General features: G+C 37.9%; 1 protein-coding gene across 2 annotated transcripts; it reads left to right on the top strand.

The window, feature by feature from the left end:
* The first annotated feature begins 16 nt into the window (after positions 1 to 16).
* LOC140936983 (uncharacterized) lies at positions 17 to 12,227 on the top strand. 2 transcript variants are annotated; one of them, XM_073386496.1, is made up of 10 exons: positions 17 to 152; positions 3,008 to 3,237; positions 3,782 to 3,912; positions 5,748 to 5,798; positions 7,505 to 7,571; positions 9,072 to 9,217; positions 9,653 to 9,700; positions 10,215 to 10,320; positions 11,038 to 11,082; positions 11,531 to 12,227. In XM_073386496.1, the coding sequence occupies exons 1-10, from the start codon at positions 76 to 78 to the stop codon at positions 11,632 to 11,634; spliced, it is 1,005 nt and encodes a 334-aa protein (XP_073242597.1). In that variant the 5' UTR covers positions 17 to 75; the 3' UTR covers positions 11,635 to 12,227. The 2 variants fall into 2 exon arrangements, with proteins under 2 accessions (XP_073242597.1, XP_073242598.1); XM_073386497.1 differs by lacking the exon at positions 5,748 to 5,798.
* Positions 12,228 to 15,928: the final 3,701 nt, after the last annotated feature.

The raw sequence follows: 15,928 nt of genomic DNA, 5'->3' as shown, positions 1-15,928 counted from the left end.
AACGAATCGTCGGAGAATATTCCAGTGCACCGAGGAGAGTCCATATGTTTGTACAGAATATTTGTTCGCAAGGGCATGGTTAACCTGAGCGACATTTTTAGATCAGTGTTTGGGCTTCCTAAAGAACGACTTGGTCCTAACGATTTGCCCAGGTACGTTTTGAAATGGGAGGAACACGATAAAACATGCTCATGAAACAATTGATCTTGAAATATACTTCCGCACTTTCATTTTGTGCCCACTTGACTACATACGTGCTGTAGTCAGTCTCGACTTTTTTATACTCGGTATAAACGATTAAGTAAGACTACAAGGCACACTGTAGATTTGTATGGCTTGGTTTTCATTGGCGCTTAAGCTTAAGCATAAGCACAAGCACATGTGTAAACAGTGAAAACTGGGTCAGCATAAGCATAAGCACAAGAAAAACGGGAGAGTTCGTTCTTCTTGTGATTGTGCTTATGCCTATGTCATAGCTTTGACTAGTGAAAAGGAGGTCTACATAAGCACAAGCATAAGCATAAGCCGTGGACCAATCAGAAGTAACTTTGACCCAGACCTCATGCGAACATATCAAAAGCAATATGGCGAGCGCTTTGTCTGCCATCTTGTTTATCATCAGGTTGAGGAGAGCTGGTATCACGAATTGAGTCTAATATGCCATTCTGCACGTGCTTACGTCCTTGTGCTCATGCTTATGCACTAGTGAAAATCAGGTTTATAGGAGATGATAGTTACCGAGAGACTTTTGGCCCACTATCTGAAACAGAGGTCTAGATTTCACCTTCTAATAGTACTGTAAAGTTCCCATAGTAGCGACTCCCCAAAAGTTACAACCCCCTTAAAGTAACGTCAAAAGTTTCTGACTTCTAATAAATCCCAAAACTAGCAAGCCCCTGAAAGTAGCTAGACTAAGTTTTTTTAATTACGTTGTAAACATACCCAATGCCTTTATTGTTTTCCAATTGCAACCCATAGTCAAATTTGTATTGTAGAACAAGGTAGTACAACTTGTTCCAACAAGTGACAAGACAATATAGGTATTTAAATATCCAGAGCCACCAATGTGGCGGACAAAAGCATGAAACTGGATATATGGACACAGTACCTTGTAACACAAATAAAATGTTTTTTTTTATATATATGAGTCAAACTCAATCCATATATTGAGTTCAATGCAGTTCAAATAACACTTCTTTGTGAACTCTTTCATAGCTAATAACATCACGGCCTAACTGACAGACGACCAATAACATCGCAACTTAATTGACCAGTTAGGTCAATAACCAGATTTTAATGACATCAACTGACATGATACAACTCACTTTGACTCAGAAGATGACTACTGCACAGGTTGTTGAAACATCAGTCACTGTCAACAACAGTCCTATTCAGGACTTTGTTCACCCGGACAATCATGCTCAACCCACTTATGAAACAAGGCCCCCATAGTGGGGGCTCGTTGGACTGTTTACCGCGTATACTTCCCAAAATATTAAACCACTGCATCAGATTATAATATACTTTTTTCCGGATCGACTGTGTAGCTGCTCCTAACCAGTGGAATGTAATAGTATACATTTATCCCCCGAAGGGGAGGTGAATAGTATACAACCATCCCCGGAAGGGGAGGTGAATAGTGGTGGGTATATATATCGAGATGCGAAACATCAGTGTATATATCTAGCGCTATGAACTGACCTCAAGGAGGATAGTTGTTTTAGTATTTACCAAATCAGTTGGATAAAAAAACAAAAAGAAAGTTTTTGTAAACAAAAGACATCACTTAGTTCGAGTTTGTTTATGTTTCAATTGACAGTGTTTCAGGAATCATTTTTTATGATTTTGTTGCAAATTCAGGAAGAAATTTTTTTTCTCTACTAGCCAGTAAACACTGCCATGCCAAATTTTGTCTCTTTCTTGGTATTTGTTGATGCAGCTGCTTCATTTACTGCTAAAATTTTACCTTTCAAAACTGTTGCAAAGCGAGAAGCCATATTGAATCCTGTTGCAAAACAGTGAATATCCAAGGATATTCTGAGTTACAGGAGCCAATCAGAACACATGAAAATTGCTATCCACTGATTTGGTGAATACTAATGGTGGAGATATACATACCGGTAGATGCAAAGTGTCGAGGTATATATCAAGCGAAAACAAGCAACTTTTTGTAAATTACAAATGTCACTCAGTAGGAACTTTGTGTACAATTTACAAACATTTTGGGGATTTTGTCAAGTGCATTTTAACGATTTTGTTGCAAATTCAGCATGAAAATCATTTTTACCTACTGGTAAACACTGACAAGCTAAAGTTCATCGCTTTAGTGGTATTTGTTTGTGCGACTGCTTCATTTATCCTGATTTTTCGCTCAAATTTCTTCTTTCGAAAATGTCTCAAAACAAGACACCATCTTGGCTCTGGTCGCAAAACAGTGAATAGCCAAGGATATTCCAAGTCAAGGGAGCCAATCAAAACAAGCAAAAATTGCTATTCTCTGATTTGGTAAATACTAAAGATGTATAAACTTAGCCTTATAAAAACAAGAGACAAAGTTCACTATGACCGCTCAATTAAAGAAGTGAAGACGCATTTTTTACAGGTTTAGCCTCCATCTGAAGTAATCTATTCACAAATTCCAACAAGAAAAATACATATTTATTACTCTGTCTATTGTGTATATTCAAATTTCAAACACTCACTTGCTAGAATTTCTGACAATGTCGAGGCTAACCCTGTATAAATGTGTAGTTAATGTTTGTATTCAGCGGTAATTTTAAATTTGAAACTGGACTATTGGCATTATTTTTAACTGAGACATTTCCACAACCCACTCCTCCCCCAATCCCTCCCCCCCAAAAAAATATATATGTATAGCATGACAGTATTACGTGAAAATGTTGTTTTCCTTAAAGTCACACTAATCTTTATTTATTTAAATTAATAATACTGGAAATTATTATTTTGTTAATAAACTCATCACCTCATTTCTTATGAACCCTAACAGAAATATTCAAGAGGATTTTGACAACCTTTACGGGGAGAGGCATTATCATCCTTTGCAACAGCAACCACCTACTGATGTTGAGGAATGGACAGTGAGGTTTGGATTTCCAGAGCACAAAAAACACAGTGACGACTTCCTCTTAAATCAGGGAGATTTCCTACAGGAGTTTGAGCAGATGTTTCAGAACTTCTTTAGGGGATTTCCCTTTGATCTCAATCATTCTATCCAAGGTTTTTGGCATTATTTCTGTTCAATTGTTTAGGTTTAAATGTTAAATAGGATTAAGCCAAGGTATGTTCATTGTATTTTGAGTTTTTTTCACTATTTTAGTTCTCAGTATATTCATAGTATTATTTTTGTAATCACTGACATGTGAAACAGAATATGGTTGACTTTGAAAACAAAGTTCCTAACCACTAATACTGCTTTGAGTAATGCATGCACATATTTATTGCAACATCGTTCAAGTTCTCAAATATTACACTCCTATTGCATAATTTATTCTAATATTATGGCACTAAGATCACACATCTCAGTAATATAATAATGTTTGTTAATTAGTGGCCTGGGACTAAAAAAATGATAGGGTTATGATGATGAGCTAGCAAAGTTTGTTAAATTTTTAATAGAGAAATACTATAAATAAATTAAATAAAATTAATATACTTCAATTTTAAGCTAGTACATTGAAACTGTCATGCCCTTTGGACAAGCTGATTTTGTACCAATGCTGTCCAAACTCTTTACTTATATTTGATAATATTTTATTGCCAGGTCCCCTGACATCCGACCTCCCACCTCACTCACCCTCAGATATGCCACAGGAAAGCAATCCTAATCACTCAGAGTCTCTCAGGGACAGAATGTTAAGACGACCAGAGAGTGAGAACTTTCATGGACATCAGGTAAAATAGACTATTTGTGTATGTCAGAGGACTACATGCTGTCCAATTTGAAAATAACAATATTGGATGAAAAAAATTCCGAGGACAGACAAGAAGCCAATTAAACAAAACGGCAGTAAAACAAAACGACATTCAAAGCAACAATTAAGAAGCCAACAAGAAAGAATGTTCGCCAACAAACCGCCCTCAGCCAACAAAAATTTTTTTTGGCATGTTGTCACAGGGTCTTTGTGATGATTGCTAGTTTGCATTGCCTATTGTATTTTCTGGCATTTGATTGGCTCAGACCAGCTGTCCAATTTTTCTTAATTTGGACAGTTTGCCTATTTGTAAAGGGAAGCCCTCTCTCAAACTATCCAAATTAATCCTTAACTGGACAGTTCATAAAAATTAAAGGATAAAAGTTTTGCTGACAATATCGGATTAACTAACAGTTATATAATTAATCCAGTAATTAATGATCATAAGCAGATGATTAATTGAAACCCTTTCCCATGGGTCTTATCTGTGTCACTACAGATAAACTTTCATATATAGTGCTAGTTTGTGTATGTCACTGGCTTATGGATATTAAGGTGCCAACAAGAGACTTATTGGCTCTTAAGAGAAAGAGTTCCATTTTCTCAGTCCTTGGCCCAGATTAATAACAAAAATGATGTTTACCAACTTAAACTGTCCCTGTACCAGTGTAACAGCTTGTCTTCCCATGCCAGGGGGTTTCTCTTTGTCATTGCCAGCATGCACATGGGGACCCGGTCATTTTGTGCACGAGGCCACCATCAAATAATTGGGTTAATCTATTTCTTTCGTTGTAATTTTTGTTGATACATGGATAGTTATTTTGTAAGACACTCTTGTGTCATTTAGGGATGCCTCATGTATGATTAAATGTTTAAGTTGTTGTTTTAATCTGATGGATGTCATGGTGTGTTACCATTCACCGTTGACACCAGTAACATAAATGGCTGGCAACATAATGGCATTTTCCATAGTGTAATATTGGGGAATGTTTATGATGGCATTATACACATATAAGTAGTAATTATTGAATGAGGCTGAGTAGTATGTGAAGATTTATGCCAAGATGAATAACATCCACCAAGATCTGCATAATTCTTCACATACTGAGAAAGCCGAATTCAATTATGTTTATTGTTTTATTATTCATTCAGAATAGTTCTAAGTCCTTAACAAGCTTACCTCCCCTTAGACTTTCTGCAAAACTTTGGCCTATTTCTCGGCACGGTTTCAGGATATAAACAGATGCTTTGTTTGCGGATACTCCTCAAAAAGTAGAAAACATCCATTGAGCAATTTGTTTCTCATATTCTTGCATTCTTCTGTTCAGTTTTAGTTAAATATTGAGCTACAGGAATTTCCTTTTCGAATACCAGTAAAGCTTTTTTCTTTTTTAGTTCACTCGTTAATAAACAGCTATGTGGCCATGCTTGATCCATACCATATTAATTGGAAAATGCGTGCAAATATACCTTTGGTCAACCTTGTTTCCAAGTCAGTATACCATCAAATCGATGGTGTATTGCTTCCATATTCCAAATTTGGTCAATGCCAGTTGGTTATGAAAAATTAGCCGAGGGCTTTGAGCCAATCAGAAATGGTGTTGACATTTTGAATGAATAATAAAAAATTAATGTCAGATAATTTTCAAGATTGCAATACAAGGTTAGGCATCTTGGGGCTTTAACTGATCCAAATTTAGCTGTTCCAATGAAGTACATAGGCAGATGTCACCGCTTCAGTCTGCATGTATTAGCTACTTTGTTATATCCTACTTAACCCTCACTATGCATTAATTTTGATGATATTGTTTTCAGCATGAAGACAGCCAGTCAGGAGGTTTTTCCATGTTTCCTCCCTTATCAATCGTAAGTGGAATTTTTGGTGTAAAATTGTTTGAATCAAGCGTTTACCAGTATTATCTGGAGCTGGGAGGGACGTAATGAACAGGAAAGCAAAGAATGTTCAGATCTTGCTTTAAGAAGGTTGCCTAGTGTGATGCCCTGTGTTTTTCCTTATAACAAATTGAATTAATGAGAATAATGTTTATTCAGTCAACGATGCAAATACAGTTGACTCCTGATAGCCTGAACCTTCAAGGGAAATGGAAAAAAGTTCAAGTTATTGGGAGCTCAAATAAAATAGCTAGAAGTAAGAAAAAAAAACCATTGTTTACTGTACAGTGTACATTTTAATCACATTTACTTGTAGAAATGTTAATTGAAATTTGAGAGATACTTCTAGATTACAAATCAGAACAAAATGTAACAAAAAATAGCCCAAATAGAGCATGCTTTTTACTGTTTTGAGAAGTAAAGCTGTTCACATTATATTCGTGACAAACAACATCAGCCTTCACTAGTAAACTATATGCCCACAACACGTCAATGGGAAATTCAATGTTTCGGACGCTACTACACTGTTTTTCCTCAACTTTTTAAGCGCTCAAAACATGTTTCGAATTATCGGATGTAAAATTGTACAAAAATGATCTGAGGGGAAACAAAAATTACTTCCAGTTGGCAGGAGGTGCGAGTTATTGAGGGTTCGAGTTACAGAGGGTAAAATTACAGTAAACGTATGAAGGAAAACAAGGGGAAATTGATTTTGCTTTGAGTTAGCACAAGGTAAAAACTTCGAGTTAGCCAGGGTTCGAGTTATCAGGAGTCGAGTGTAACTACAAGAAAATGATCCCAAGTTCTCTTAACTGAAGTTGTACCTGTGTCTTCCTGGTTACTAATCCAAATGCTTAACCACTATAAAGCTTCAGGCACCCACTTAAAAGAGAACCTCAGAGACCAATAAACTATGTTCAAAACCTCTTCATTTTATTTACCTAATTTACAACTTGATCAAATCAAGCCCACACTCCATAGAAAACACAGCTTCCACTCTTGACTGAAGTGGTCTTTTAATGTAGTAGTAATTACTGGATTCTGCTTTCAAAAGGATAATCACCATGAATTATGCAAATCTCAGAGGGAGTTATCTTTCTTGGCTGACAACACCCTCAGAGACGTACATCTTCATGCCATGCAAAAGCTAGATCCAACAAAATTTTTTATTATTCATTCATAGACCTGCCAACTCTCACAATTCTGCCATAAATAAAGTAAGGTAAAATTTAATCCCCCCAATGGAAATAGGGTTCATTTAGATCCTTGATAGGGAAAAAATAGAATCAGAATCTCACTACCTTTTGTAGAATCTCCAAATTTTTTTTTCATGAGTCTCCAGATTTTCCTTTTTTGGGGGTTAGCAGGTCTGAATTCAAAATATTATTTTTCAGCTCAAAACATGCTCACCTGTATGTAAAGCCAAATAAAAGCAGAGAAATATATTGAAGAAATAATAAATGGCTGTAAAACACGGTGTCCCTTGGTCTGATTACCTCCCTAGGCCTAGAGCGTCCAGTGGTACTCAAGACCTCGGGCAAAGTTTCTCCCAATAAAGACCTCGCGGCTACAAGTGAATAAGATATATTTATTGTCGATAATAATTCAGAAGTGATCTAGTGTTTACAAATTACTATTGCACTATAGTGTTGCTTATATGGATGTGGTGATTTTCACAGTTTGGTGGCTTGTGGAGAGGACCATTTGGTGGGAATATGAGTAGTCCTGATGAACATATTGACAGAGGTATTAAATACAAACAGTTAATTTTGTTTTGAGACTATTACGGTGTAGTAGTATTGCTACATGTATGACTCAAACGTATGGAATGCCGTTTGTATCAAAAATACTTTTTACCATATGTAAACCTTTACATTAAATATATAAAACATTTTGCTTTATGAATAAAACTTCTTAATTTTAGTATTAAGGTTATAGTGCACAATTAAAACTTGTTACAAAATATATAAAACTTGTTGAAAAATAAAAAACTTTCCACGATATATAAAACTTGTCAGTATATAAAACTTGTCACGCAATCCTGAAAGGTTCAGGGGCGGTTGCTTGGCAAAGGGTTGGTTCGCAGTCTCTTTTTTAGTCCTCCATCTTGGCGGATGATTTTACATGCATTTTGCGCGATGAATTCAAACGATTTATCGAAGAACTTCCCCACGAGGAGTTGAGGCAAAGTACTTTTACAGAAGAATTAGAAGTTGCGGATCGGTTACTTGCCCTTCAAGAAAGGATTTGCCGCGAATTTGTGTTTTTCCTTTGCATCTTAGAGGCTCGGAACTGTGATAACAGTGAGGACATAACTGAGCTGATCAAACAACTCCTAAAATGGTACGAAGGTCTAACTGAGAGGTATAGAGAGCGCGTAAATTGGCGTGAGGAAGACCGTGATGACAATAGTTTTCGGTGCCAACCCGAACCATATCACAGTTCTGAGCCTCTAAGATGAAGATGCGAAGGAAAAACACAAATTCGCGTCAAATCCTTCCTGAAAGGGCAAGTAACCGATCCGCAACTTCTAATTCTTCTGTAAAAATACGTTGCCTCAACTCTTCGTAGGGAAGTTCCTCAATAAATCGTTTGAATTCATCGCGCAAAATGCTTGTAAAATCATCCGCCATGATGGAGGACTAAAAAAGAGACTGCGAACCAACCCGTTGCCAAGCAACTGCCCCTGCACCTTTCAGGATTGCGTGACAAGTTTTATGTACTGATAAGTTTTATATATCGTGAAAAGTTTTATATTTTTCAACAAGTTTTATATATTTTGTAATAAGTTTTAATTGTGCACTATAACCTTAATACTAAAATTAAGAAGTTTTATTCATAAAGCAAAATGTTTTATATATTTAATGTTAAGGTTTACATATGGTAAGAAGTATTTTTGATACAAACGGCATTCCATACAAACCAGCTAAACCTGTTTCCTGTGCAAGTTGTTGTTATTTTGGAGGTAATGGTCCTTTAATGTTAACTCACATTCTTTCATGCAGACATTAACCAATCATAAGTCGAGGACAGTTTCCAGCTGGCTGCTGACTGGATTAAGTCTGCACGAAAGAATGTGAATAAATCAAAAGCGGACACACTTTTGGGCTCCTTTCTTTTCTCCTTTTATTCTTTGGATTTATAAATAACTGGATTAGCATCCCTTGAAATAACAGGATTTTACTCAGATATTGTTGAATGGAATATTTAAAATAATTATTATCAATTTTGTTCGTGATCCTTCAGATCTTGACAGTGAAGTTGAAATGGGAACACGAAGCTTAGATGACATTCTGGACCAAAAAGACAAAGGCCAAATATTAGAGCATGTTCCACGTTCATCCTCCTCATCATCATCATTTTCTAGTGTGACTGTCGTTGATTCAAATGGAGTAAGAACACTTTTTCATATTTTATATGGATAATATTAAAGAACACTATGTAAATAGCTACTTAGTAGTGTGATTTTACAGAACATGCAGAGATACAGCATATGTTGTAGGGGTGATTCTTATAGATTTTATTTTACTGTAGGACATTTTTTCAATTTTTATGAAATCAAACCTGATGAAAATTAGATACCATGCAAGTTATTTTATAAGCCAGTAAAGCTTATATTTTATATTTATGAAATGATTAAGTGATCTTTCACCTTAGTTGTCTAAATTATGAATCGAATAAAAATTATGAATAGTAAAAAAACTTTTTAATAAAAATTATGTTTAGCCCCTCTAAATTTTGCATGCATTGCACTGCATGCATGAATCTTGCCTGCATGTCATGCATGCTCTGCTGTTATCAACATTGTGTTGAATTGTTTTGTTCAGGTCAGCGAAAGGAGAACCACAAGAAAGGATTCAACTGGAAAAGAGGAGGTAATTTGACGTGTATGTGTAAACATTGTCTATAAATCATCTTTTTCTCTTCTCTCTCTTTTTTTCAATTTAGTGTAAAAACCAAACGTGAATCAGTTTTTAGATTGAGAATCACCATTGAAGTCAGGTTTAGCCTGCGAGCAAGCTCACTTGTGCGTGCTCGGGGAAAATTTTGCACAAGTAAGTCAGCTCGCAGTGTAAGTCAGCTGAGGGTTTGAAGGGCTCTTTGAATCCTTACGGTCCTGCTTTATTGCGAACCTTATCTTAGTGAAATTAGATTGGTGTTTGACAAAGGACACTATTGGTAATTTTGACAGCCAGTCAGGTCTAACGGTTGCATTTAAGTTTTTGAAAGAAATTACAGACAATTCCCTATGGCAGCGTTAAGCCGTAGATCTAAACGTATTGTATTCTTATTAGTCTTATTCAGTAGCGGTCATTGTAAAAGAGGTGGTTTAACTTGGCCTTAAGATGTAAAAAGGAGATGGTTGAATTTGCTTCATCTTCTCTCCAGGTGACTGTAACTCGCAAAATTGGTGATCAAACACATACATTTACCAGAAGGAGGGATGAGAGTGGAAATGAAGAGACGCGGGAAGATCTCGTGAACATTGATGATGGTGTGTAACAGTAACATCGAGAAGACGTTTTTAGTCAGTGATACAGGCTGCTTGTAAGAATAAATCTTAGTACTCCCGCAACAGGAGTCCAACTTATGACCTTTTTACTGGTGCGCATGTTCTACCACTGAGGAGCTACACTGGATATTATAGCGTTAGCAGCAATGGTCGCTCCCTATGAACATTTTAATTTCATTTACGTAGTACCAAACCGGGGGGGGGGGGGGGTACTCCTGGGAATTCTTGGTGGGGGTGTGCCGCCTGGTTCTCTAAGTCCTGACCCTATTTCAGACCAAAAAATGTAATTTTCCAGACCTCTAAAATCCATACCCGTTTTCAGACCTGGCCTTTAGGCAGAAATTATGTTATCATTACTTAGATTGGAGCACTAACAACATTCTTCAAACCCATTTCGAATTCGCATATTTGTCTTTCTTTCTTTCTTTCTTCCTTTCTTTCTTTCTTACTCATTTGGTATTGAATTGATAAACACGTTCATACACTCCCGTAGTTCCCTCGAAAACCATACCCGATTCCAGACCAAAATGTCCAAAGTGTATACCCGTTTTCAGACAAAAACGGCGCAAAAACCCTAGGCGATGGGGCGGCACATACCTATATAGCTTAGATAAGGGAGTACCCCCCCGGGAGGGTACGAAAGCAGTCCCAAAGCTACCAAAATTGACTAAAATTGTATTCATTTTTTTGTTTCTTTAGGCGACCTTGAAAAGTTTAACGAAAAGTGGCATTCAAAAAGACAGGGTAAGCCTGACTCAGAGACTGCTTTATTGACTTTTGAAGGAGCAAGATTCTTCGCCTTTTTTTGTTTGGCTGTCAGTGAAAGCCAGACCGAAAGTTGATGTACATGTATGCATACAGTCTGATTAAGGCTACATAAATCTTACAGGTGAAGCTTCAAAAAGAAAATCCGATAACGCTTATGTCGAAGACTCGTACCTTCAGAAGTCGAGGACTCGCCCCCAACCCCCCATACCCCTTCCCCCCGCCCCACCACCACCATTCCCACATCCGCATCCCGAAGTAGGAAGTTCCGTGAAATGTAACTTTAACCGTTTCCCGTTGGAAAATCTGCTTTCCTGAGGGTTAATGTGAGTTGTGGATAACAAACAGTTACCCAAACGTTACACCTTATTACATGTATGAGAGAAACTGTGGAGACTATGCACTTTTGTTTCGTTTTTATATTCAGGGAAACACACTCATTTGTCGGATGGTAACAGTTCTTCCTCGCGAGACACGCCTTTGTCCTCCATCTATGAATCAGTTCTAGAACAGTTCTTCCCCAGAAGATGACAACACATCTTTCCAAAAGAAGTATAATATCTGAAATCTAAATAATGGTAAAAAGGATCATCTGTGCTGTGCAAGAAAAGATAGTGCCCGTAGTTTCGTTTATAAACACAAAACGCCTATAATGTAGTCCCTGATAATATAAAGATGAGGTGTATAAACATGTGCAAGGTACATTGTAACATAAGCTAAATAGGGGACAAAGAGGGAAAAATGGCCCTCCCCACCCGCGTGCAAAAATGTTTGTACTGTTGTGTGGTTAAGAACGATGTAATGTTACATGACAATTGAAGTGTCTGTCTACCTTGTGTCTATCCGTAAATCTACTATGGATTTTTTGTACGTAACATTGTAAATGTCAAGTTTGGAAGCCGATATATGAATGACTGATGTGAATTTTAGTGTACGACGTAGAGCATTTTCAAAGCATTGCCATCTTTCAGTCATTTCATGTGGGGATTAACAATACTTTGATGCTTAATCGTTTCTTTCACAAGAGCACCTAAAACTCCACGCGAAGGAAATGCCGGGTAATAACCGCGTGGGTTTTGAATAAACAAGACATAGAAATTAAAGATGTAAGTTCTGTCTCTTAATCTTCTTTTTTGTGGTCTTTTCAAGTTGTTGTTACGAAGAGACAAAGATAACATGGTAAGCTGTGATTTCTTTCTAGCATGGCTTTTGGAATTTGCGTAGTCGTTCGCGTTGGCTTGTCAGTCGCGTAGTTGGTTTGTTTACTCCCATAAATGTTAAAAGCCATGCCAAAAAGAAACTTCTGCTCGTAGGGTATACAAAGATAGTCTGGATAGCCTCTAAAGTGGCCAGAGAGCGCGTCTTATCTAAATTTCTTAAGGAAATTTGTCCCTCCTTGGCCAGACAAATGACGTGGTTGAAGCTAACCTCGACCGCCCATGTTAGCCTGCAATATAGGCGTATTTTAGGGGCGAACGAAACCTCCCCCTTTACGATCCTAACGCTGTAGCCGCCATCTCTGATTTTATCGATATAGCTATTTCCACCATGGATAGTAGAAAGTCTTTCTATTATCCATGTTTTAACTTAACGATTACGCGAACAAAAACACTTGCTCACCCAACAAAAACGCCCGTAATGCAACAGCATGCTAGTCTGATTGCTGTGTGGATTCACGTCCTTTGTACCGCTTGACAACTCTTACCCCCTAACTTGCCGCATAACCAACTCGAAGTGCTTCTAGGTATTCGACCGCAAAATGACCCCCAAAAGCATCTTACAATTTATAGAGGCCCAATTACCCTGAAGAGCTTAGCGGACCGAAACTGGGCGGGGACTTCTGTTGTTCCCTTTCCTTTTGTCCTATAACCTGCCGGGACAGAAATTCGCTATAAAAAAGTCGGAAAGTTAAACTCGATTAAACATTTAAAAGACAAATGATTAAAAAAGATCAATTATACTCGCAGCACTCCACCTTCTGCCAATAACAACTTGTCGGACTACTATATATGCTGAAAACAAACGCAACATGGCATTTATTGAGGTTACGTTCAGGACAGACGTGTGTTAAAATTGCTGAGTTCCTCTGTGTGTACACTTCTCCTCGCAAGTGCTTTGTGGCTGGACTTTTTTTGGTGGGATTGATAGGTTTACAAAAGGTTTGCTCCGCTGTGAAACTGTTTCAGTCTGTGACTCTGCAAATCAAGGCAAATTAAACCCCTCTTCTAAATCATTATCCCTTAAGTAGTTAGTGAGTTGGTACGAGATTGCCTTCTCTATCATCTTGGAGGTAAATTTTAACTTAGAGATGGGTCTAAAATCGGAATACACTTCATGGTCAAGGTACTGTTTCTTTAGTTTAGGCCTTATCATGGCTTCTTTAAGTAGAGTAATAACAACTCTGCGTTATCGGGTGTTGAGACCTCTGCGGAGTGAGCCAGCCCGGGGTATGCAATTACAGGGGTAGCGTTGCCTTCACTTGGGTAGCACTGAAACAGCGCTTGTGAAAGTTCCTACAATACATAGAGGATATAAACTAATTACCTTCTAATACAGTTACAATAAAGGGAAAAACGACAATCATAACACATTAATTCTTCAAGATGAGAAACGTTACCAGCAAACTTAAGGAATAATATAAAGAGTTTATGCTTTAAATTATTTAATGTAGATGAATATATAATACAAGAAGGAGATACACACGCTATTTGCTTAAGATCAGTGTCAAGGCAATTAAAAAGAGTGGCAGCAGAGTAAGCAAATGTGCGATTTCCAGAGTTAGACCGAGGGTATGGAACTTGAAGAATAAAAGCACAAGCTTTGGTGCGCAGACCAGTTGAGCGAACGGAAGACAAGAAATTAAATTTACGTTGAAGACAAAGAGGAGCATCATTATTATTAAGAATAGTGAATAAAAGTACAAGTTTTCTTAGTTTTATAAGGTCGAAAATAGGCGGCCATTTGAGTTTGGAAAATAAGCTTACAGATGGTTGAGAGTAGTCGGCATCAAGGAGCAATCTAGCTGCACGTTTTTAAAGGAGAAGAAGACGAGACAATAAACAATTGGAACAATTACCCCATGCACTCGAACAATAGATAAAGAGGTCATGAATACAAGAGTTGAAGAAACGTAGAGCACAGTGATGATTGAGAAACAGTTTGATCCTTCTTAAGAGAGACAGTCTACTGTTTACAATTGAACATATATTTTCAATGTGTTTCTCCCATGTAAGATGGCAATCAAGAGTAACACCAAGTAGTTTAGCATGCTCAACCTGTTCAATTAACCTGAATGACATTGTTTCTGCGATTGACAATCAGTCCTATATTATTTTACTACTCCTTGACCTATCTGCAGCTTTTGACACTGTGGATCACAAGATTCTTCCGCAGAAACTCTCTTGTCTCTTTGGTATTAATGGCAAAGCCCTGCGCTGGTTTAAGTCCCACCTTGAGAATCGTAAATAAGTAGTCAACGTGAAGGGGGCAACATCGTAGGACCTGCGGTGTGGCGTGCCCCAAGGATCTGTGCTGGAGCCTATATTGTATGTATTGTACACGTCCCCGCTTGGCGACATTGTCAGAAGTCATGGCTTTTTACGCTGATGACACCCAGCTTTACTGCCCATTAAAGCTTCATGATCAAGCGGCTTCAGTGCAAGTAATTGAGTATTGATGCATGGATGCTTGCAAACATGTTAAAGCTGAACAGGGATAAAACTGAGCTCCTACTGATTGGACCAAAGCACAAAGTCAACCCACCTATTAAGGGTATTCATGTCGCTGGTGAATACATTGAAGTCTCTAATAATGCTAGAAATTGATTCCCATGGCAACTTAGAGAAACATGTTATGAACACCTGCAAAACGGCCTTTTATCATTTACGAAATATAGCAAAGATAAGAAACTGTCTCTCTCAGGATAATGCTGAGACACTTGCTCATGCATTTATTTCATCTAAGTTGGATTTCTGTAATGCTCTTCTATATGGCTTACCTCAATCGGTTATTGATAGGCTACAGTTGGTACAAAACTGCGCGGCTCGACTGGTGACTAGAACTCGAAGCTCAGAACATATAACACCAGTTCTTCGTAGACTACACTGGCTACCAGTCAGACAGCGAATTACGGACAAAATACTACTTCTTACGTACAAAGCACTGAACGGCATGGCGCCAAAATATATAGCAGATCTCCTTCAGCCCTATACTCCGACGAGGCAATTACGATCTTCTTCAAAAAATCTGCTTGTAACACCAAAGTCTGACACTGAGATCTTTTCAAGTTGCTGCGCCCAGGCTCTGGAATTCCCTAACCGATGACATAAGATCAATCCAGAACCTTGATGTTTTTAGGAATAACATTAAAACAGTACTTTTTAGAGAGGCTTTTATTAGTTAGTTGCCACCCTTTTTTCTTTTATTGTATATCTAGCCGGATTTATGAAAACCGTACCATCGGACTCCTGGAGCCCACACACTTTAAACTGACTCAACTAAAGTAAATATCGCCCCGGGAGCGGGGCCGGGATATCGCCAAGAAACTCAGCTCTTACCCATAGTTCTCTTAAGGTGACTCTCTTCTTGGTTCCTGATTAGCAAAAGAAACATTCAAGTCCATCAAAAAGACACTCTAGACTTGGCCATACACTCTAGCTGCTTGAAGGCCCTAAATGACGGAGGATGCTTGAGACTTAACCAAGTTCTAAGCAGATAATTCAAAGTTAAATCACCCCCCTGACTTCCTCCACCCCCCCCCCCAGCCTAGCACGTGCTTGAGGGGAATGCTTTCATTGGCCAATGGGCCTCAAACATTACAAGAATT

The sequence above is a fragment of the Porites lutea genome, chromosome 5 (genome assembly GCF_958299795.1).
Source record: "Porites lutea chromosome 5, jaPorLute2.1, whole genome shotgun sequence".
Taxonomy (NCBI): domain Eukaryota; kingdom Metazoa; phylum Cnidaria; class Anthozoa; order Scleractinia; family Poritidae; genus Porites; species Porites lutea.
Note: the sequence above shows the minus strand (reverse complement) of the source record. Positions and strands in the feature narration are given on the sequence as shown.

Bases quoted from the DNA above. Each gene is read 5' to 3' on its own strand.
- LOC140936983 (XM_073386496.1), top strand. From the start codon at position 76: ATGGTTAACCTGAGCGACATTTTTAGATCAGTGTTTGGGCTTCCTAAA. The intron at 5,799-7,504 runs GTAAGTGGAATT...TGATTTTCACAG, and splicing joins TGTTTCCTCCCTTATCAATC to TTTGGTGGCTTGTGGAGAGG. The intron at 9,218-9,652 runs GTAAGAACACTT...TGTTTTGTTCAG, and splicing joins CTGTCGTTGATTCAAATGGA to GTCAGCGAAAGGAGAACCAC.